The sequence below is a fragment of the Hylobates moloch genome, unplaced genomic scaffold, assembly GCF_009828535.3.
Source record: "Hylobates moloch isolate HMO894 unplaced genomic scaffold, HMol_V3 SCAFFOLD_19, whole genome shotgun sequence".
NCBI classification, from domain to species: domain Eukaryota; kingdom Metazoa; phylum Chordata; class Mammalia; order Primates; family Hylobatidae; genus Hylobates; species Hylobates moloch.
In genome coordinates this window covers 19,505,842-19,530,345 of record NW_026652294.1, presented here as the reverse complement: position 1 = coordinate 19,530,345, position 24,504 = coordinate 19,505,842, and the positions used below count along the sequence as shown (strand labels likewise).

The 24,504-nt window shown below is 42.9% G+C and overlaps 1 protein-coding gene across 3 annotated transcripts in view; it reads left to right on the top strand.

The window, feature by feature from the left end:
- BPIFC (BPI fold containing family C) overlaps window positions 1–24,504 on the top strand; it is a 64,572-nt gene that overhangs the window by 33,496 nt on the left and 6,572 nt on the right. For all 3 annotated transcript variants that reach the window (XM_058431178.1, XM_032139962.2, XM_058431179.1), the window contains 5 exons: window positions 4,214–4,305; window positions 6,108–6,284; window positions 8,320–8,373; window positions 9,545–9,715; window positions 10,677–10,744. In XM_058431178.1, coding sequence (XP_058287161.1) covers window positions 4,214–4,305; window positions 6,108–6,284; window positions 8,320–8,373; window positions 9,545–9,715; window positions 10,677–10,744 — 562 coding nt within the window. The remainder of the gene's footprint in view (window positions 1–4,213; window positions 4,306–6,107; window positions 6,285–8,319; window positions 8,374–9,544; window positions 9,716–10,676; window positions 10,745–24,504) is intronic.

The following is a 24,504-nucleotide window of genomic DNA, read 5'->3' as shown; positions in this document are numbered from 1 at the left end:
GTGGGCAGGCGACTGAGCATTACTGCCTGAGCTCTGCCTCTTGTCAGATCAGTGGCAGCATTAGATTCTCATAGGAGTGCGAACCCTATTGTGAACTGTGCATGCGAGGGATCTAGGTTGCATGTGCCTTATGAGAATCTAATGCCTGATGATCTGAGGTAAAACAGTTTCATCCCGAAACCATCCCCCCCAACCCCAGGCCATGGAAAAATCATCCTCCATTAAATTGGTCCCTGGTGCTGAAAAGGTTGGGGACTGCTGCTTTAACAGATATGTATTGAGTGCCCATTTCTAAACCTGCAGAGTTTAGCCAGCACTGTGCTAAACCCTGGAGGATTTAATCCTTTCCATTCTCTACCTCTCTTTATATGTTGTGTTCCCTCCTCTTTATATTTAAGACCCAGCTCAGACATAGCCTCTTCCAGAAAACCTTACCTGACAGCCCCCACTCCAAAAAGTTATGCCTCCTCTGTGCTCACATGACACTTTGGACATCTCTCTCTCTCTGCACTCCATCCATTCATTCACCAATGGTGCACTGAGCATCTGAAATAGACTGAGCACTGTTCTTGGTGCTGGGGATGCAGCAGTATTCCTAGGCAACAGACATACCTGCCATCATGGAACTAGTTGGAGGAGACAGACAGCAAGCAAGATAAACAAGTAAAATCTAAGTTATGGCAGTGATAAGTGGTAAGAAGAAAAATAAAGCAGTGGAGGAGCTGGAGAGGAATTTCCATTCCAGATAGAGTGACCAGGAAAGCCACCACTGAGCAGGTGGTATTACTAGAAAAACCCAAAGGGAGTAGAAAGTGAGCTGCTGCTCAATCTAGATGAAGATTCCAGATCGAGGAAACCGCAGGCACAAAAGCCCTGAGGCTGAATATCTCAAGTGTGCTGTGAGATATTCAGGCTGTGAGAAGGACACACTAGGAGCAGGGGGTTGGGGGAGAGCAGGCAATGAGGCCAGAGATGGGGAAAGGGGATGGTTTGATCTTCAGGGATGTGTAGGGACTGCAAAGTCCACCTCTTAATCTAAGATGGGATGCCTTTGAAGAGTAAGGCCGGCATGACCTAACTTACAGTTTAAGGAGATCAGTCTGGCTTCTGTGCTAAAAAAAAGTAGACAGGAAGGAAGGGGGTCAAGGGCAAAAGCAAAGAGACTACTTTAGAGATGAATGCAGTGACCCATACAAGTAATGATGATGGCTGGCCTAGGGTGGGGTGATGAAGATGTTAAGGCATGTTGGGATTCTGGATGTACCTTGAAGGTCAAGGCAGTGGTATTTGTGCAACAGATCAAATGTAGGTCTTGAGACGAGTGAAGGGTGAGTTTGGTGGGTAAAACCCTAAGCAACTGGAAAATTGGAAGAAGGGATTTAGCATTTATTGAGATGGGAAAGAACATAAGAACAAGTTTGTAGCAGGACCATCAGGAGCTCAGTTTAGATCAGCCTTTGCTGTGTTGTATTATAATTTCCTATTGATATATCTGTCTACTCCCCAAGACTGTGAGTTCCTTGGGTGCGGGAACTTTGAATCACCGCTGTGCCCCCAGCATCGGGCACAGCACCTAGCCCATTAGATTAAGAAATATTGGATTGTGGCCAGGCGCAGTGGCTCACTCCTGTAATCCTAGCACTTTGGGAGGCCAAGGTGGGAGGATTGCTTGAAGTCAAGAGTTCAAGACCTGCCTAGGCAACATAGTGAGACCTTGTTTCTATAAAATTTTTTTTTTTTAATTAGCCAGGCATGGTGGCGTGCGCCTGTAGTCCCAGCTACGGGGAGGCTGAGGTAGGAGGATTACTTGAGCCCAGGAGGTTGAGGCTGCAGTGAGCCAAGATCATGCAGTGAGCTAAGATCCAGTCTAAGTGACAAAGTGAGATCTTGTCTCAAAAAAATATATATTAGACTGATAAATGGATGCAGATGGATGAAAGAAAATGAATGGATTGGAGATGTAGGGAAGGAAAACAAGATGTAGTGAGGAAAGAAGTAGCCAAGGATTGCCATGTTCTAGCTTTCCTTGAGCAAGTTCCTTTACCTCTGAGCCTCACTCACCACATCTGTGAAATGATTGCTGTCCCTCAGAGTAACGACTTGAAAGTATTTTAAAAATTGGGGCAATGACCAGGCACAGTGGCCCACACCTGTAATCCCAGCACTTTGGGAAGCTGAGGTAAGCAACTCACTTGAGGTCAGGAGTTCAAGACCAGCCTGGCCAACAGGGTGAAATGCTGTCTCTACTAAAAATACAAAAATTAGCCAGAGGTGGTGGCACAGGCCTGTAATCCCAGCTACTTGGGTGGCTGAGTCAAGAGAATCGCTTGAACCCAAGAGACAGAGGTTGCAGTGAGCCGAGATTGTGCCACTGCACTCCAGCCTGGGTGACAGAGCAAGACTCTGTCTCAAAAAAAAGTGAAAACTAAAAACTAAAAACTATGGTGGCTGAGGATAATATTGTTCCTTTATCTTAGCAAGACACTTCATCTCTTCTTGCTTTTCATCTCCATCTATGACATGCAAGAAGAGAGAAGACATGATGCTTAGGTAACTTTCTCTAGAACAGGGAGTAGATCTTCATATTGTAGAACACATGATGGTGGTTAGGAAAGCAGCTCTCCAAAGCCAAGTGGGAAACCTGAGCCCTGTGTCACTGCACATACAACTAGCTTCAGACACTAAAATCTGTGCTTTCATTTATTTCTTTTTTTAGACGGAGTTTCGCTCTTGTTGCCCAGGCTGGAGTGCAGTGGTGCGATCTCGGCTCACGGCAAACTCCGCCTCCTGGGTTTAAGAGATTCTCCTGCCTCAGCCTCCCGAGTAGCTGGGATTACAGGCATGTGCCACCACACCTTGCTAATTTTGTATTTTTAGTAGAGATGGGGTTTCTCCATGTTGGTCAGGCTGGTCTCAAACTCCCGACCTCAGGTGATCCGCCCACCTCAACCTCCCAAAGCTGTGGGATTACAGGCGTGAGCCACCACACCCAGCCCAATCTGTGCTTTCTGGAACTTCACCCAGAACTTCACCCACCACTGCACCCTGGTCCCCTTGACTTCTGCTTTATTCTGAAAATGATAATACATAAAATTATTTGAATTAGTAGCACTGTGCCTAAGAATTTCCTTGGCCTCTCCAATTTAGTGGACTTTATTTTCTCTCACACAATCTGTTTTTAAAAATATTTCTAATGACAACAGTAAAGCATACTCCTTGTAAAAAAAAAAAAATAAGGTTCTAACTGCAATTTATAACATCAAACTGAAAAATCTTTCATTATACCAACCCAATATATATTGCTAAATATTGATATGAGTTTTGTGTTTGTACTGATTTCCTTTTTAAAAAATAACTATATAGGGCTGGGTGTGGTGGCTCACGCCTGTAATCCCGGCACTTTGGGAGGCCAAGGTGGGTGGATCACTTGAGGTCAGGAGTTCGAAACCAGCCTGGCCAACATGGTGGAACCCTGTCTCTACTAAAAATACAAAAATTAGCCGTGTGTGGTGGTGGGTGCCTGTAATCCCAGCTACTAGAAAGGCTGAGGCATGAAAATTGCTTGAACCCAGGAGGCAGAGGTCGCAGTGAGCCAAGATTGCACCACTGCACTCCAGCCAGGGTGATAGAGTGAGACTCTGTCTCAAAAAAAAAACAAAAAACTATACATGCGTTTTGTGTGTTTGTATGTGTGTGTACCTAAAAAGATATACAGTAGTCCTCCCTTATCTGCAGTTTTGCCTTCTGCAATTTCAGTTATCCGTGGTCAACCGTGGTTTAAAAATATTCAATATCTCAATGTGAATTTGAGAGAGAGAGAGACCACATTCACATTCACGTTCACATTCACATTCACGTTCACATTCACGTTCCTTTTATTACAGTGTATGTAGGGGTTGGTACTGTCCACACTTTCAGGCATCCACTGGGGTCTTGGAACATATGTCCTGCAGATAAGGGGGACCACTGCACACCAAAATTTTAGTGATGCTTCTCTCAGAGTAATACACTTGGAAAACATGTTCACTTTCTTCTTTTGATTTATCTACTTTTCCTGGGTTTTCAAAAGATAACATGTATTACTTATGAAAAGCAGGAATTGATCTTCTAAACAGAGAATTTAAAATTATATTGTTCTAGATAGACATCATTCATATATTGTACTATGCTTTTAATGAATATGGATTTTCTTTTCTCTTTGTTGGTTATTTAGTTTTAACCAAGATTGACAACTACACTCTGCTGGATTACTCCCTAATCAGTTCTCCAGAAATTACTGAGAACTACCTTGACCTGAACTTGAAGGTAATTTATCATCATCAGAATCCTCAGCCTGGCTGTCAACAGCCAATATTTAGAAAACGATGGTTATGGACCGGGCACGGTGGCTCACGCCTGTAATCCCAGCACTTCGGGAGGCCCAGGCAGATGGATCACTTGAGGCCAGGAGTTTGAGACCAGCCTGGCCAACATGGTGAAACCCCGTCTCTACTAAAAACACAAAAAATTAGCCAGGTGTGGTGGCACATGGCTGCATTCCCAGCTGTTTGGGAAGCTGAGGCAGGAGAATTGCTTGAACCTGGAGGGCAGAGATTGCAGTGAGCCGAGATCGTACCACTGCATTCCAGCCTGGGTGACAGATCAAGACTCTGTCTCAAAAAAGCAAAACAAAACAAAAACAAAAAACAATGATTCTGTACAGAAGAAAATATATATGCATGCTCTTCGAATAATTTAATTTTCTTTCAAGCAACTAAATCATGTTTACACCTTTTCAAAAGACTCTTGAACATTTTATTGATAAGCAAATAATTGTATTGTACAACATATGTCTGCCCTCTTCAGGAGAAGGATCATATGTCTTTGCCTCTAGGAGCAGGTTTGAGGCTAGGAGGCAGCAAGTAGAGCGATCTGCATTTATTGGAACTAAACACATCAGTAGGTGGTACACGTTGGCACTTCCATTCCTAAGTGTCAGGTTAGTGGATTTAACTGAGGGCTGCTGACCTCTGTCAGGGCCATAAGCACATGGAATTAGTGTTCACTGATCATGGAAAAACAATCATTGTGCTTATGTTTCATTTTGCCCCAAAGCTAATATCATTGTCTTTTAAAATGCATATTGGGCATATTGGCTCATATTTCACTCACCAGAGTCTTTCAACTCAGTTCAGTGTTGGACAAGACAATATTTTGTAATAACACCCTATAACTAATGAAAGCAGTGCTAGAAATGCTACAAAAATGCCTTAAACCATTTGGAGTCTTGGGTCCTTCTTTCTATGATTCCCCAGGTACTCAGCAGACACAGATTTTGAAGGTCAAGTGTTTGACACCACTACATGGCACCTCAGGAAGTACTTTTACTCAGAGTTGTCCTTCCAGCTAAATACACCTTCTTTGTCTTAGAAAAGTTCAAACAAGGGTTGTCATTGGGTTGGGGTGAACAGACACACCTAAATATGCTCAAGAATCCCAAGAGCTTTGAAAAATAGTCACTGGTCAAGGAGTCAGAAAGCCTTAACAGTTTTTCATCATTACTGAGTTTCTAGGATTCTTCTTCTTCTTCCTCCTCTTCTTCCTCCTCTCCTTCTTTCTTCTTCTTTCTTTTTCTTCTCCTCCTCCTTCTTCTCCTCCTTCTCTTCTTTCTTCTTCTTTCTTCTTCTTCCTCTTCTTCTTCTTCTTTTGGACAAGGTCCCCCCTCTGTCACCCAGGCTGGAGGCTGAAGTGCAGTGGCACACTCACAATTCACTGCAGCTTCAACCTCCCTGGTTCAAGGAATTCTCCTCACTCAGCCTCCCAAGTAGCTGGAACTACAGGTACACACCACCACATCTGGCTAATTTTTGTATTTTTTATAGAGACAGGGCCTGCCATGTTGCCCAGGTTGATCATGGAAAAACAATCATTCAATCAATTCAAACTCCAGTGCTCCAGTGATCCACCCGCCTCAGCCTCCCAAAGTGCTGGGATTATAGGTGTGAGCCACCGTGCCTGGCCCGAGCTTCTGGAATTCTTATTCTGACTTCAGAGGGTCCATCTTCTTAGTCTTCTTAGAATTTGAATTTTCGCCCGATACACTGGTCTTTCTCTCTGTTTTTCCACAGGGCTTATTCTACCCACTGGAAAACCTCACCGACCCCCCCTTCTCACCAGTTCCTTTTGTGCTCCCAGAACGCAGCAACTCCATGCTTTACATTGGAATCGCCGAGTATTTCTTTAAATCTGCGTCCTTTGCTTATTTCACAGCTGGGGCTTTCAATATCACTCTCTCCACCAAAGAGGTGAGGAGAGTTTAACTGAGGATGTCAATGGTCACCATCATTCAACCTTTTTATAAGTATCCTGTTATATAACTTTTATGCCATAATTGCGATTCCTGGACCTTTTTAGGCTATCACTGCTAGCAAGACAGTGAAGGAATGAGGGAATTGTGGAGTGAACATTGTTACGGGTTGAGCATCCCTTGTCCAAAATGCTTGGGACCAGAAGTGTTCTGGATTTCGGATTTTGTCAGATTTTGGGATATTTGCATTATATATACTTACCGGTTGAGCAGCCCTAATCTGAAAATCCAAAATCTAAAATACTCCAATAAGCATTTCTGTTGTGTATCATGTCGGCATTTAATAGTTGGATTTTGGAGCACTTCGAATTTCGGATATTCAGATTAGGGATGTTCAACCTGTATTAGTTGGGGAGTTGTCAAGTTTCCAGTTCTGCTAAATTTGTTTTTTCATGATACCTCACCACTCACCACTGTTCTAGATTAATCTCCAATAATACCAAGACCCCTTTCCATCATGTATTGCCTGTGACCTTAGAGGTAATTTCAATTTATATAACTTCTATGGGCCAGAATTTCTTCATCTGGAAAAGGCAGATAATAATAGTTCCATACTCATAGAGTTTATATGGGCATTAAAAGATTTAAATACATGTCAAGCATTCAGACCAATCCCCAACACAGAATAAGTACGATATAACTGTTGCTTATCATTATCGTCATCATCATTATTCCCTGTATTATGCTAACATAAAGAGTTATCCTGGTTGTAATTACAGCTGGTTTATCTACAGTGATCAGTAATAATACAGATATTCGCTGATTCTCTGTCATGCACCTCCCTTTTATAATGACAGCACTGTCTCTAGCCAACCAAAAAGTTTTATTGAGCATCTCTTTTTGAATCTTCTCATTCTATATGTTTTAATTATATAAGTAGGTGTAAAGCTTATGTTCAGAATGGTAAGCATGGCAGCAGTGGCTACCTTACAATGCTGAGAATTAGACACTTCTAGCTGCAGACTTGAAAATCATTCATCTCTGAAGGTAAATTCCTTAAGCAGCCAGTATCTCAGTAATCCCTAAAAGTGAGGACAATAACACAAGGCTTATCGTTAATGACTGTAGAATATGTACACATAGATAGATTGTTATATATATATAAATAAAGAATATGTACACGTAGATAGATTGTAATATATATAAATGAAGAATATGTACACATAGATTGTAATATATATATATAAATAAAGACTATGTACATATAGATTGTAGTATATATATAAATGAAGAATATGTACACATAGATTGTAATATATATAAATAAAGATATGTACACATAGAAAGATTGTAATATATAAAGAATATGTACACATAGATTGTAATATATATAAATAAAGAATATGTACACATAGATTGTAATATATATAAATGAAGATATTTACACAGATTGTAATATATATAAATAAAGAATATGTACACATAGATAGATTGTAATATATATATAAAGAATATGTACACATAGATTGTAATATATAAATAAAGAATATGTACACATAGATTGTAATATATATATAAATGAAGAATATGTACACATAGATTGTAACATATATAAATAAAGAATTTGTACACATAGATTGTAATATATACAAATAATATGTACACATAGATAGATTGTAATATATATAAAGAATTTGTACACATAGATTATAATATATATATAACTAAAAGTTTTTTGTACTATATACATACAATCCATGTATAAACATTCTACAGTTATTAACAATAGACTGTATTGTTCCCAGAGTTAAAAGAAATATAACTTCCTGTGTGACCTTGGGCAAGTCACTTTACTTCTCTGAGCCTCGGATTCCCTATGATTGGGCTATAAAATGATAGGTCGCCTTTAAACACTGAATATTTTATGGTGTAACAGCATCACAATTCATAAAATCGTAGGGAACACTACATTTTCCCTGAAAAGACAATCCAGGTAAAATCCTAACAGTGACATAATGGGCTTTATTTTCCAGATTTCCAACCATTTTGTTCAAAACTCTCAAGGCCTTGGCAACGTGCTCTCCCGGGTAAGTGCTCAGGGTTTGAGTCTTGATAGTGCATTTGGCTCCATTGCAATTACTTCTGGAAGACTTGTGGGTCCTACGTATTCCTTTTTGGATAAGTCCGTCTGTCTATTATTGGGAGTTTTTTCTCTTAATCAAATATCCACAAATATTTACTGAACAGTATAAAGTGCAATTAACATACAAGTTAGAGTATAATTGTAAGTTCACAAAATAAATCACCTGTGCCTTCCACAATATTCCACCATACTTGAAATAATTAGTTTAAATAAAGGATTTATTAGTGTAAATGAAGGATTCAATTGTTAAATGAAGGATTAGTGCCCACACTTGTAACTGTAGTAAAGCAACTGTTAATATTGTGCCTTCATAGCACTCTAAGTATTGAACATAATGAACCCACGGGCTAAGGATTGCCCTTGAGGACAAAGAGATGTTCATGTAGCATCTTGGTTTTAGAGCAAGGATCTTGAGTCAGATAGACCTAGATTTGTTTTTGTTTGTGTGTTTTTTGAGACAGGGTCTCTCGCTCTGTCGTCCAGGCTGGAGTGCAGTGGCACGATCTTGGCTCACTGCAATATCCGCCTCCCCGGCTCAAGTGATCCTCCCACCTCAGCCTCCCGAATAGCTGAGACTAGAGGCACAAGCCACTACGCCCAGCTAATTTTTCTATTTTTTGTAGAGGCAGGATTTCTCCATGTTGCCCTGGCTGGTTTCAAACTCCTAGCTTCAAGTGATCCACCCATCTCAGCCTCCCAACATGCTAGGATTATAGGCGTGAGCCACTGTGCCCAGCCCAGACCTAGATTTGAATCCCAGTTCTACCACTTATTCCCCTAGAACCTTGAGAACATCATTTAACCACTGTAAGACTCACATTCTCTACTATGAAACAGGGATGCTGATAGAATCTGCCTCACAGGGATTTTCTGAAGATTAAATGTGATAATATATAAAGCCCCTAGCACAGTGGGTAGTATCAAGTATTATGTTCGGTAACTGCCAACTGTTATCATCGTTTCATTTTTGTGTGTAATTATGATTATTAAAGAGCTTTTTTTCTATTCTAACCGCACAATATAAGATTTAGTCACCACAGGCCATCCTAACCTTGTGATCTCCCTTCACCAACTCACGCCTCACAATCTTTATTTCTTTCTCGGAATGTGGGCAGATTGCAGAGATCTACATCTTGTCCCAGCCCTTCATGGTGAGGATCATGGCCACAGAGCCTCCCATGATCAATCTACAACCAGGCAATTTCACCCTGGACATCCCTGCCTCCATCATGATGCTCACCCAACCCAAGAACTCCACAGTTGAAACCATCGTTTCCATGGACTTCGTAAGTCTGGGGAGGCAGTGGAGCAGCCTGTAGATGCCAGCCCTACTCCTGCTGTGGACTGTTGGCCAGCAGCTTTGAAATATTTGAAGAGGGTGGGGATGCTACATTGATTAAGAGTGAGGATGGAGGCTGGACGTGATGGCTCATGCCTATAATCCCAGTGTCTTGGGAGGCCGAAGCAGGAAGATTGCTTGAGGCCAGGAGTTAAGAGACCAGCCTGGGTAACATAGCAAGACCTCATCTCTACAAAAAAAATTGTTTCAATTAGCCAGGTGTGGTGGTGGTGTGCACCTGTCATCCTAGCTACTCAGGAGGCTGAGGTGGAAGTGTTGCTCTGAACCCAGGAGTTTGAGGCTACAGTGAGCTATGATTGCACTACTGCACTCCAGTCTGGGCAACAGGGTAAGACCCTGTCTCAGTGAGGTCAGAGTTGAGGGAAGGGTATGTGTGGCAGGATGCGAGGCCAGCACTCACACTCTCATACATTGTAAAATCTCTCTCCAGTCTCTACTTCATGCACGCTGTTCCCACCACCTACCTCAGTTACATGGAGAGCTGGAATTCTCTTTTTTTTTAAATCTAAATAAGTCAATCAAGGTAGAATTCATTTTTACTTGAGCAAATGAAGGCCAAATGCAATCTGATAGAAGGATATAATAAACCTAACAAAAATGTCATATGCACATAGGCACACATACACACACACACACACACACACACACACAGAGAGAGAGAGAAGAGAGATTAGGAGAAAAAAAAATTCAAAGGAGATCATCAAACAAAAAGTCTTTGCAGGTAGCTTCCCTAACTACAAGACAGGATTTTCAGAGGTATTTATTTCCAATGTCTTTTAGACTAAGAGGGAAAGTTGGGCTTAAAATGTTTCAACTATTGGAAATTATATTGGTGGCCAAAATTGACACTCACTCGTCCTAAAAATAAATGCTTTTATTGTCTGTAGGTTGCTAGTACCAGTGTTGGCCTGGTTATTTTGGGACAAAGACTGGTCTGCTCCTTGTCTCTGAACAGGTAAGATCAATCAATTTGACTGTTGGGACACCTTAGTAGTAAGTGAGTCAATTGACCAGAGACAAAGTGACCATTAAGAAAACAAGTGATCTGTAATCCCAGCTACTCAGGTGGCTGAGGCAGGAGAATCGCTTGAACTCGGGAGGCAGAGGTTGCAATGAGCCAAGATCATGCCACTGCATTCCAGCCTGGGTGACAGTGAGACTCTGTCTCAAAAAAAAAAAGGGAAGTTCACCATTGTGTGAACATGAGTCAATTAAGCACCTCTCCTGTAATGGGCAAGATAACTTTAAAGTATGTACTAAAAATTATACTGTCAAGCTTTTCTTTTTTCCATTACAGTAACATAAAAATAAAATAGGGAACAAAATAATTATAAATGTAATTCTGTAATATGGCCAGGTGCCATCTTACAAGCTCTCATCTGTAATCCCAGCAATTTGGGAGTGGGAGGATTGCTTGAGGCCAGGAGTTTGAGCCAAGCCTGGGCAACAAAGTGAGACCTCATCTCTACAAAAGCTTTTTTAAAAATTAGCTAGGCATGGTGCGCACCCCTGTAATCCCAACTTCTCAGGAAGCTGAGGGGGAAGAATTGCTTGAGTCTAAGAGTTTTAGATTACAGTGAGCTATGATCGTGCCACTGCACTCCAACCTGAGCAATAGAACGAGACCTTGTCTCTCAAAAAATATATATCTCTCTCATATATTTTATATTATATATTTTATATACATATATAAATTAAATACATAAAATATTACATATGTAATAAATATATTTTTATATTTATATAAAACATTTTATAAAATATATTGTGTTTTATATATAATATATAAAATATATTTCCTGTATTTTATTTTTATTTATTTTATATAAACATACAAAGAATATATATATATATAATTCTGTAATAGAAGTATACATTCTAATGGTACAGCAATATAAACTGCAGTTCTTCTTTATCAAATTCATAGAGCATGCTAGTGAGGAAAGAGCATAAAGCTTTGGGAGTTGAGGAACCAGGTTTCCAGTCCTTACTTACAGGCTCTATGACTGTGATCAAGTCTGTTAACCTCCTTGAGCCTCAGTTTCCTTATCTGTAAAAAAGGAAGTTGAACTGGATCATGCCTAAGGTACCTTCAGACTCTGACCATCTGATCCCATTACTAGAACAGAGAAGTTAACAAGATCTGCCCCATGGCCTGCCTGACTGTCAAATGCATGTGATGCACTGTGAAAGACCATGTGCAGGCCACAGATGCAGATATTGAACACTAAGTGCCATTCGGCAGAACCATCTGCAAAGCCCATTTTCCTCAGCCCTATAAAGCTGGTAGTTGAAGTCATCCATCAGACTACCTGGGGGGAGAATTTACAGAAAGATCAGGTGGCATAGACTAAACGTATGGAAGGGAGAAAAGGAAGCAATGAAACAGACGTAAGTGGAGTCAGAAAAGATCTGAGAAACCAGCAGAGGGGGAGTAAATCAATCACAAGTCAACATGGTAGTTACAAAGTCTACTGTAGAAACATGGAAAATGGCCAGGCAGGGTCGCTCACGCCCGTAATCCCAGCACTTTGGGAGGACGAGGCGAGTGGATGACGAGGTCAGGAGTTCGAGACCAGCCTGGCCAACATAGTGAAACCCCGTCTCTACTAAAAATACAAAAATTAGCCAAGTGTGGTAGCATGCGCCTGTAATCCCAGCTACTCGGGAGGCTGAGACAGAAGAATTGCTTGAAACCGGGAGGCAGAGGTTGTGGTGAGCGGAAATTGTGCCACTGCACTCCAGCCTGGGCAACAGAGGGAGACTTTATGAAAAAAAAAAAAAAAAAAAAAAAGGTCCGGCGCCATGGCTCATGCCTGTAATCCCAGCACTTTGGGAGGCCGAGGCGGGCGGATCACGAGGTCAGGAGATCAAGACCATCCTGGCCAACATGGTGAAACCCCGTCTCTACTAAAAATACAAAAAATTAGCCGGGCGTGGTGGCGGGCACCTGTAGTCCCAGCTACTCAGGAGGCTGAGGCAGGAGAATGGCGTGAACCTGGCAGGCAGAGCTTGCAGTGAGCCGAGATGGTGCCACTGCACTCCAGCCTGGGGAACAGAGAGAGACTCCATCTCAGAACAAAAAGAAAAGAAACATGGAAAATGTTTTCAAGAAAATTATGTTAAATGGAAAAAACAGAATACAAAACTGCACAAACACAACAGCCGTTAATTGTGTAAAATAGCTTTGCATCTGGAAGAGGAAAATAGCTTTGCATCTGGACAAGGAAGTGAATCACAAAACTGAAAATGAAGAGTTGTGTTAGGATATGGGATTATGAGAGGGTTCTTTTTTCATTAAAATGTTCTTTGTAAGTATATTGTTTTTCCAACAAAAGGAATATAATTTTTTTTTTTGAGATGGTGTTACTCTGTCACCCAGGCTGGAGTGCAGGGGTGCAATCTCGGCTCACTACAACCTCTGCCTCCTGAGTTCAAGCAATTCTCCTGCCTCAGCCCGCCAAATAGCTGGGATTACAGGCGCCCGCCACCACACCTGGCAAATTTTTGTATGTTTTAGTAGAGACGGGGTTTCACTATGTTGGCCAGGCTGGTCTCAAACTCCTGACCTCAGGCGATCTGCTGGCCTCGGCCTCCCAAAGTGCTGGGATTACAGGCGTGAGCCACCACTCCCAGAAATACAATGTTTTTGTTTGTTTGTTTGTTTTTAAAGTAGTATGGTTTCCCAGAGAGAAAAGGTTTTATGAAGGTTTACTCGCATTTACCAAGCCCTTCAAAGCAGTCCTGACTTCTTCTTTAGCTTCTGTTAGGCACAATAGGCATAGTGCCTAGAGCCACAATACTTTAAAAGCCCATGAAAGGCTGGGCAGGGTGGCACACGCCTGTAATACCAGCACTTTGGGAGGCCAAGGTGAATGGATTGCTTGAGACCAAGAGGTCGAGCCTGCAGTGAGCTATGATCTCAGCCTGGGCGACAGAGCAAGACCCTGTCCAAACACACACACACACACACACACACACACACATACACACACACACACACACGCACGAAAATGTTTTAATATATTTAAAAATAATAATCTTTAAAAATGAATACAATTTAGACTTGATCATACTCATCTTTATACCAAAAGAGTTACAAAATATAATTTTCAGTTTTTTTAACAGAAGAAAGGCCCCCAAAGACAAAAGTGTCTCAGGCCTCCAGAAGTCATGAGGTGACCCTATTTCCAGGGAATCAGGCTGATGAAACTCTGAACCATGAAGGGTGATCTTTATTTGGCAGTTCTTTTTTGTTTTGTTCTGTTTTGTTTTGAGACAGAATCTCGCTCTGTCACCCAGGCTGGAGTGCAGTGGCACGATCTTGGCTCACAGCAACCTCTGCCTTCCAGGTTCAAGTGATTCTCCTGCCTCAGCCTTCCGAATAGCTGGGACTACAGGCACGTGCCACCACGCCCAGCTAATTTTTGTATTTTTAGTAGAAATGGGGTTTCACCATGCTGGCCAGCATGGTCTCTATCTTTTGACCTAGTGATCCACCCACCTTGGCCTCCCAAAGTGCTGGGATTACAGGTGTGATATTTGGCAGTTCTAATACAGAGGACGAAAGCCAGACAGCAGGAGGGTGAGGGGGGAAGGAACCAAAGGTGAGAACTTGGCAGCATCTGAGATCGGCCATGAGAGGAAGGAAGGAGAGAATCTGGATAGCATTGCCTGAGCACTGGGACTGTGATGCTCGTCTGTTGGGAAACAAAGAGGAAAGGACCAGGAGGAAAGGAAAGACTGGAAATGAGGAGGTGATGTGGGGCGGGGCACAGGGGCAGGGCTGCTAACTGAGGCAGAAGGTTCCTAGAGAAGGTAGAAACAACACTTACATCTGAGCAGGTGTCTGGTTTACTGGCAGGATCTCAAGGAAGGATTTAATCATGATTCAACTTCAGGCTTGTGGCAAGAAGGTGCAAAAGACGTTAAGAAGCATGGAGACCAGGTTCACTTTTCTGCTTAAATCAAACTGATCCTTATCTCTAATGTTTCTATAATACTAGTAAGCAACAGCACGTTCAATGGCTGTTATGTTTATTTATGGGAGTAATAGAAAAAACTGTTTTAAGCTGATAAATTTACATCATCCTGGAAATGTGTGAATTCATTCTCTTGGCTTCCTACAGTCCACAGAGTTCTTTGACCTCATGATCATGAACCCTGAAATTAGGACCCCTGGCTTGTTTTCTGTTGCCCTGCAGTCTCCTGGAGATTCTCCGCTGGGCAGGCTTCTGGTGCTCTGATGCCTTAGCTAGGTCTGAGCAGGACTGGCTACATAATTTGCAGGGCCCACTGCAAAATGAAAATGCAGAGCCTCTTTTCAAAAGGATTAAGAATTTCTTTTCTTTTCTTTTTCTTCTTCTTTTTTTTTTTTTTTTTTGAGAGAGTCTTGCTCTGGTCACACGGGCTGGAGTGGAGTGGCACGATCTTGGCTCACTGCAGCCTCTGCACCCCGGGTTCCAGCAATTCTCCTGCCTCAGCCTCCTGGGTAGCTGGGATTACAGGCCCACGCCACCACACCCGGCTAATTTAGTAGAGACGGGGTTTCGCCATGTTGGCCAGGCTGGTCTCGAACTCCTGACCTCAGGTGATCCGCCTGCCTCGGCCTCCCAAAGTACTGGGATTACAGGCATGAGCCACCATGCCCAGCCGAGAATTTCAAGATGGAGATGGTAGGGCATTAAACCAAGCACAGGGGCCTTCTAAGCACAAGTGAGGGTGGCTCCTGCATGGGGTATTACAGCAAACCTCAGGCAGTGAGCAGGCTGGGGGCAAGGCAGGTGAGCTGGGCCTCACTCAGGCTTAAAGCAGCCAAACCAGGACGCAAGACTTTGCAGAGGAGCCAAGGCTGTGTTGAAATGACAGCCCTGGGCTCTGGCAGTAGGATCCCTAGCCCTGCCTCCCATGCAGGCTGCCCCAGCTGGCTCCTCCACTCCTGGGCTCCCCAAGCTTTTCAAGATGAGCTGGTTTGGTCTTGGGTGATGTCAAAGAGACAGAGCAGGAAAAGGATCAAGAGGATGGGGATTGGCCGGGCACGGTGGCTCACGCTTATAATCCCAGCACTTTGGGAGGCCGAGGCGGGCGGATCACGAGGTCAGGAGATCGAGACCACGGTGAAACCCCATCTCTACTAAAAATACAAAAAAAATTAGCCGGGCGTGGTGGTGGGCGCCTGTAGTCCCAGCTACTCAGGAGGCTGAGGCAGGAGAATGGCGTGAACCCGGGAGGCGGAGCTTGCAGTGAGCCGAGATTGCGCCACTGCTAAAAAAAAAAAAAAAAAAAAAAAAAAAGAGGGTGGGGATCAGTGGAATATCCCTGAGAAGAACCAGGGAACATGGGGGCTCCAAATTACTCTCCCCAGAACAACATGGCCTCTCTAATTATCCCCTGCCTGAATGTACCTCTTCCCGGAGCTGCTCGGGGCTGGCTGCATAGACAGAAAATACAGAAATCAGAGACAAACCCAGTGTTGGTGGTCTAGACAGACTGTAGGATCACAGGCTTTGGAGTAAGACTAGTTGGTCTGGTTCTGATCCCAGGGCTGCCAGTAATTAGCTGTGGCATCTCAGGCAAGTTTCTTAACCTCTCTTGGACTCCATTTCCTCCTCTGTAAAATGGTGTAATAACGCCTATTTCAGGAGAAGGTTGTGAGAAGTATGAGAGTTAATATAGGTAAAGTGTGTGGTAGCCATTCAATAGCTCTGTGATCTTGGGTGTAAGTTATTTAATCTCCATAAAGCATAAAACGGGAATAATAGTACCTACCTCCAGGACCATTCATTTAATCTACTGACCATTAGTGAGCACTGTTCCAGGCCCTGGAGACAGGGAGTTGTAAGGTTTAAATGAAATGACAGAGGCACTGGGCTTGGCACAGGACCTAGTAGACATTAAAGGCCCAATAATAAAGAATAGTCATGAACTGTACCAAAAAAAGACTATTTCTTAGCTGTTGGCTTTGACTATGATTTCGAATTTAGAGCTAGCCTCAGCCAGGACAAGGAGGTGATCAATCGTACAAGGTCATTTCCATAGTCCCGATTCAGAATACACTTCACTCCCCTGTATCCTGCCCATGGATAGCTAAGAAATAGTCCTTTTTTGTATAATTCATGGCTACTCTTTATTATTGGATCTTTATCATCTACTAGGTCCTGTGCCAAGCCCAACACCTCTATTATTTCATTTTAAATCTTACAACTCTGTGTCTCCAGGGCCTGGCACAGTGCTCAATAAATGTCAGTAGATTAAACGAACGGTCCTAGAGGTAGGTACTATTATCCCCATTTTACAGTTTGTAGAGATTAAATAACTTACTGAAGGTCACAGAGCTATCGAATGGCTGAGCCAGAACTTGAACCTGGGTGAGTCCGCTTTCAAAGCCGTGAGTATTTACTTACCACAGTATACTGTCTTTGATGTAGTGAAGAGCTATGACTTGGAAAATAAGACTTAAGGCCAGGTGTGGTGGCTCATGCCTGTAATCTCAGCACTTTGGGAGGCCGAGGCAGGTGGATCATCTGAGGTCAGGAGTTTGAGACCAGCCTGGCCAACATGGTGAAACCCTGTCTCTACTAATAATACAAAAATCAGCTGGGCATGGTGGTGCATGCCTGTAATCCCAGCTACTCCAGAGGCTGAGGCAGGAGAATCACTTGAACCCAGGAAGTGAAGGTTGCAGTGAGCTGAGATCGCTCCACGGCACTCTAGCCTGGGCAACAAGAGCAAAACTCCATCTCAAAAATATAATAATAAAATAAAAAATAAAAGAAGAAGAAAAAAGAAAATAACACTTAAGATTTAGGAAATAAATACCCTTATACCCTTGCCTGGAAGAGGAAACCCATGAGCATGGAGTCACGCTAAATTGAAACAGGCAGCATGCCCTTTTTCCATATCCAGCATTGATAAAAGAAAGAGAAAACACCGGAACTGGTTGTGCTGAAATAGAAGAAAACACACAGCACTTTTCTCACCGCATCAAGGAATCAAGGGGAGAAAATGGTGAAGAAAGTAAAAAACTAGGAATTCTAATAATACACTTGAGCTCTTTGAGCATGTCTAGTTAAGAGCACAGTCTCTGGAGTCGGGCATATCTGGATTTGAATTCTACTTCTGCCACTTGCTACCTACGTGACCTTAAGCAAGTTACTTAACCTCTTTAAGTATCAGTTTCCTCATCCGCAAAACAGAACACCCCTCCATAGGGTTGTTGTATGGGTGGATGAGATAACGTATGTAAATCACTTAGCGCAACAGTCAGCATATAGTCATTGATCAACAAATATTTGTTCCTAGTAGTACTAGTATTTCATTCTCTTTCCCCATTCTAAGATCAAATTTTGACCAAATAACAGGGAGAAACTGATCTCAGGAGACATGACAAGTCAGGATGGTTTTTAAAGCTGTTGAGTATTAAACCAGACTCTCTGCTCTATCTACAGTTGAGAGTTGTTCCAAACATACTTCTCTTTGGAGGCAACCTCAGTACAGTTCGGCCCACATAGTAGACATGTTTTAGATTACTTCAGAGGCCAAGTTCAATGACACTGTCCTTTTTTTGGTCTTTATCCAGATTGCTTAATTCTAACCCTCTTTTCTTAATCCCATGCAAAGCTCAAGGCAATCAGATGCATGTTACTGTTGAGCCATCTATAACTTAGGAGGTTTTTTTTTTTTTTTGACATTGCATTGATTGAGGCTTTAGACACTCCAGATTGAACTCCACCATCAACACACATGCGCACACCACATACACACACACCCTACAACTCCTCCCAAGCAACATAGTCAGAGAATGCAAATATAGCTGACTACAAGCAGATGGAATCACTACCTAACTCTACTCCTCAAGCTTGGGCAGATAAACAACTCCCAATGATGGACAAGTCAGTGGAGCTCAGACTTGGCACCTGGGCTGACCCCCAACTCCACCCATCCTTTGAACTACTCTTGAAGCCATGGCAGAAGAATGCCACAGTGGGGTAGCCCCTGCCAGAGGAGGAAACCCCAAATGGAAGCTTCTTCCACAATTTCCAGACTGCAGGAAACAGTGAAATTCAAACACTGTATAACTTTTATTCATCAAGAGAGTCCTTTAATAGTGGAATGGGTTCAACACATTCTTCCCTTTAAAACTTTTCATCATTGGATTAAATCCACAGCTTGAGGTTTTCAAGCTCTTCATCAACTGGTCCTACTTCTCAAGCCACCCAACCTTATGTTCCTCAGCTCACTAAAATAAACATTCTGCTTTAGACTGGCTCACTTTCAAAGTGACCCCAATTCCAACAACACTCCCCAACCCATGTCCTTCATCTGCTCATTTATCCACACATACATTCAGTAAGAATTTACTGAGCACCTATTATGTGCTTTGCACTGTTTTTAACACAGAAGGACAATGGTTTCTATTTTCCAGGTCCACGGCCTGGTGGGAGAAACACTACTGGGTGCCAAGGGGCATGCTAGAGAGGTGTACAGAGTCTTCCCTCAAAGGGAAACTTGTTTTCCCCCCCATGATATGCCCCATATCACACACACATGCACGCTCACACACACACACACACACACACACACACAACTCTAGACTACGCTGGTTTCTTCATCTTTTCATACCTTTTTTTTTTTTTGAAATGGAGTCTTGCTGTGTCACCCAGACTGGAGTACAGTGGTGTGATCTCAGCTCACTGCAACCCCCGCCTCCCAGGTTTAAGCAATTCTCCTGCCTCTGCCTCACGAGTAGCTGGGATTACAGGCATGTGCCACCATGCCTGGCTAATTTTTGTATTTTTAGTAGAGACGGGGTTTTGCCATGTTGGCCAGGCTGGTCTTGAACTCCTGACTTCAGGTGATCCGCCAGTCTCAGCCTCCCAAAGTGCTGGGATTACAGGCATGAGCCACCGCGCCCGGCTTCACACCCTTTTTAGAGTCTCTGCGCAAGTCTGTGTGGTGTGTAAACCATGAAGAAGCACCTGAGTATACATTGCTTTGTGTTGTTCTCTAATTACCTCCTACAAACGACTTCTCGCCATCCCTCATAATTATAGATAGAGGTTAAATTCTTCACATTGCCTCGCACATTCCTGAGCACAGAATGAGCACCTGGGTAACCTCTTGGCCTGCTGGTCTTTTCTCCATGCTGCAGCCAGAGTGATCTTTACAAAACACAGACATCATCTCCTTTCTTAAAAAACCTTCATTGGATTTCTTGCTCTGAGGATAAGGAATGAAAATCGTAACACAGCCAGAGGCACTGAGCCTGGTCAATCCTGTTTGCCTCTCGCATTGCCCTGCTGTGCTCTCCCAGCTCTCAGTTCCCTCTGTGGGGCTTTTGCAACCCCTGCCTGGAACCCTCCCCACTCCCTTCCCCATTTTGCCTTTTGAATCTTACTCATCCTTCATATTTCAGCTCAAGCAGCTCTCCCCTGGAAACCTTCCTACATCTACCAAATGAAATCAAGTTCCTTTTTGTCTTTTGACTCCATGAAATTGTTTCTTTCATTAAGAGCATTTATCTCAATTGTAATTAAACCTTAATTAGTGGGATGATTTGATTAATGACTGCCACCCCACTAGGTGGTAAGCTACATGAGAACAGTGGTTGTGTCTAGTTTTGCTCACAAGGCTGCTATCTCTAGCACCTGTCCCAGTACTGACACATAAAAAATATCTGCTGGATGACTCAATCAATGAATAAGTGAACATTAAATACGTAAATGTGCCAAGCTCTGTACTCAATCCTGGGAATACAAAGATAATTAAGACTGGATCTCTACTCTCAAGGAGTTCAGAGTCAGGGGGCAAAGACATAAAAGTTCAAAGGGTACTGAGTGGTGGGATTGATTTTCAACATCTGCCATGGACACAGAGTTGGAGAATAACACTGTGAGTGCCATGGCACTTGATCTTGACACTTAACCTTGACACTTGGTTATCATTAGGTCATATTTGCTATATTCACCCAGATCATGAAGGGCCTTTGCCATGCTTAAGAGTTTGCACTTTAGCTCTGGTTTCAATCCGGGCAATAAATCTTCTGTAAAACTTTTTAAAGTTTTGTGTTTTAATAGACACATAACAATTGTACATATTTATGGGGTACAGTAAAAACAGACTACACTTTTGTTTGCTTTTTGAGAGAGGGTCTCACTTTATCACCCAGGCTGGAGTGCAGTGGTGCAAATATGGATCACTGCAGCCTCAACCTCCTGGGGTCAAACAATTCTCCTGCCTCAGCCCTGCAAGTAGCTGGGACTACAGACACACGCCACACTGGGCTAATTTTTAAATTTTTTTCGTAGAGATGGGGTTTCACCACCTTGCCCAAGCTGGTCTTGAACTCCTGAGCTGAAACCATCCACCCACCTCAGCCTCCCAGAGTTCTGGGATTACAGGCATGAGCCACTGCACAGGCTGCTACACTTTTATATGTCTGCAAAGTAGGGCTATTTGAGCTCCCTTCCTCCCCAGTGACTCCATGGTTCTGCAGTAAGAATCGGTTCCCAGTAGCAGGGCTTAAATAACAGCTTAGGAACCTGGCAGAGGTTAAAAGGTCAAAGGACTGGAATCGGATGCCACCTGGTGGCCTGAGTTGAGCTTACCTGTTTTTCAGCGCCAGGGGCAAGGAGAGTTTGCCTTTTTTTTTTTTTTTTTTTTTTTTTTTGAGATAGAGTCTCACACTGTCATCCAGTCTGGAGTGCAGTGGTGCAATCTCGGCTTACTGCAACCTCAGCCTTCCAGGCTCAAGCAGTCCTCCCACCTGAGCCTCCTGAGTAACTGGGACGACAGGCATGCAACACCTCGCCTGGCTAACTTTTTTTAAAATTTAGCTGGGGTTTTGCCATGTTTCTTAGGCTGGTCTTGAACTCCCGGGCTCAAGTGATCTGCCAGCCTTGGCCTCCCAGGGTGCTGGGAGAGTTTACATTTTGCTCTGCCTGTTTCTCTGCATTTAGCGAAAACCGTTCATCAGTACTCGAAAATGGTAAGTGTGCCTAGAGAACTAGGAAAGGGACAGAATTAATATGTCCGTAGGAGGGGCCGGGCGCGGTGGCTCACGCTTGTAATCCCAGCACTTTGGGAGGCCGAGGCGGGTGGATCACGAGGTCAGGAGATGGAGACCACGGTGAAACCCCGTCTCTACTAAAAATACAAAAAATTAGCCGGGCGTGGTGGCGGGCGCCTGTAGTCCCAGCTACTCGGAGGTGAACCGGAGCGGGTTGCAGTAGTGGCCATGATCCCACCTGGGGACAGAGCAAGATCTCAAATCCTAGACAAGCTCACCCATAGCAGGCAGTCTTGGGGTGGCCAGGCATGGCTTGGACTTGGGATGAAAGAAATGAAAGGAAACTCACAGGTGTAGGTTAATTTCTAAACTGGAATAGGTTTGCCCATTGTAAGAGGTGGTGTAACCAGAGGGAGGAATCGCCTCACATTTCCTCAGAACTGCCTTCAAGGATGCCCTACAGATTCTGGTGCTCATTTTCCATGGCAATCAGTTTGAGCCTCCATGCCACTGATAGTCTTTCTGTTCTTTGCCAGACCTAACTGTCTCTCTTTTTGATTCTCAGTTGTCACTCTGAAGCAATCTCAAAGCCTAATTGATACAAACATGATACTGGCTGAGCAAGGACTATCTTACCTCTACTGTGAATATCCGCTCTTTAAATGCAGTAACAGAAAGATTCTTAGAGGAGGTAACCCTGAGTTAAATCTTAAGAATTAAAAAGAGTTCACCCAGGGCCAGGAGCGGTGGCTCATGCCTGTAATCCCAGCACTTTAGGAGGACAAGGTGGGAGAGTCCCTTGAGTCCAGAAGTTCCAGACCAGCCTGGGCAACATGGCGAAACTCCATCTCTACAAAAGATATAAAAATTAGCCAGGTGTGGTAGCGCGCACCTGTAGTCACAGCTACCTGGGGGGCTGAGGCAGGAGGATCGCTTGAGCCCAGGAGGCAGAGGTTGCAGCGAGCTGAGATTGTACCACTGCACTCCAGCATGATTGACAGAGTGAGACTCTTGTCCAAAAAAAAAAAAGTTACCTGGTCAAAGAGAAAGGGAAAGGGGAAGCCCATAAAGAGAGAACATTGTGTGCAAAGGCACAGAGGCCAGAAATATCATGGAATGTGCATGGAAATACCCAGAGTTGTTAAGATCTTCTTTGGCCTTAGCCCCTGTAATGTATGGAGACTCCAGCCCAAGATAAATTGCATTTATTCAACTACAGTTCACATTAAATGTAAATTATATTTAACTATGGTGGGGTTGAGTTGCAGTGACTTGTGGCCATAATGTTACTTTTTGTAGGCATGTACTAATGTTAATTTTTCAGGATTTTTTCATATGTGTTTTGAAGCCAATTCATTTTTTTAAACCTCAGGTCTATATAGCACCTGTTGAATAACAGCATAGCACTGAGCAGTTCAGAGTTACTGAGGTTAAAATTCAAAGTAGAGAACGAAGAGATGAGAGCAGAGAAGCAACTGGGAGCCAGGGTACAGGAAGGCTTATGGGCCATATAAGTGACTTGCACTTTATCGCAGCACTACATAATGTCAATTATTAGTATTAACAGTATTAATTTGCTTACAAATACTTATTGAGCCTGGAACTGTTCTAGACAAAACAGATAAAATCTCTACCCTCAAGTCACTTACATTATCGCAAGCCATTAAAGAATTTTGATCAGGAGAGTGTCTCCATCAGACATGCCTGTAACATAGCTTCCCCTGGAGATGGTGTAGAAGATGGATTGGAGGGGGTCAAGAGTGGAAACAGGGAGATTTGTTAGAAGGCTGAAGCAGAAGTAGGGCTCTAGACCTGGGCAAAAGTGAGCCATAGAAAGCTAAGAGGAGAAGCAAGATACGAAAAAGAGAGCTCCGGGATGGACATCAAGAGATCTGAGTCCCAGTAACAAATCTGCCATTAATATTTCTCCTCTTTGACCCTCAGTTTCTCCCTCTGCAAAATGAAGGAGTCTTCTCTATTCATTACTATTTCTTCATAGTATTATTATTATTGCATAGAAAAATCAACTGTGTATATTGGGAGGACTACTTATGGATCAGCTCTTGGCAAAATTGGGAAACAGACAACGTTGACCTTGAGTTTTCTTATGAAAATTCCCATAAAATATCAAGCAACAGGACACACTGTCACTCAGCCTTACCAAGCTGGGAGAGGGGTCAGGGAGAAGGACTCCTTTCTGCTTGGACCTACAGCAAGTGCTCTGTTGATATTTGAAAAAGAACATTAAGGACAGTATGTGCTGTTATAACTGTTAGCGTTTCTCTTCCTAATAAAAATGGCTCATATTTAGAGTGATAAGGATATGCTAGGCACAGTTCTAAGCATTTTATGTGCATCATTTCATTCAATTTTCACTACAGCCCTGCGAGGCAGATATTGTTCTTTTTTAATTGTATTGTTTAATGGACATATCATAAATTTACATATTCATGGAGTACCTAGTGATGTTTCAATATGTATGAATGTATAGTGATCAGATCAAGGCAATTAGCATGTCTATTATCTGAAACATTTGTCATTTACTTGTGTTGAGGCTGTTCCATCTTCCCTCTAGCTATTCGAAACTATACAATATATTATTGTTAACTATAGTCATTTTACATATTCTTATTCATATTTCATAGTTGAGAAAATTAAGATCCAGAGAGATTAAGTAAATCTACAGAGTTAAGAAGAGGCAGAAATGG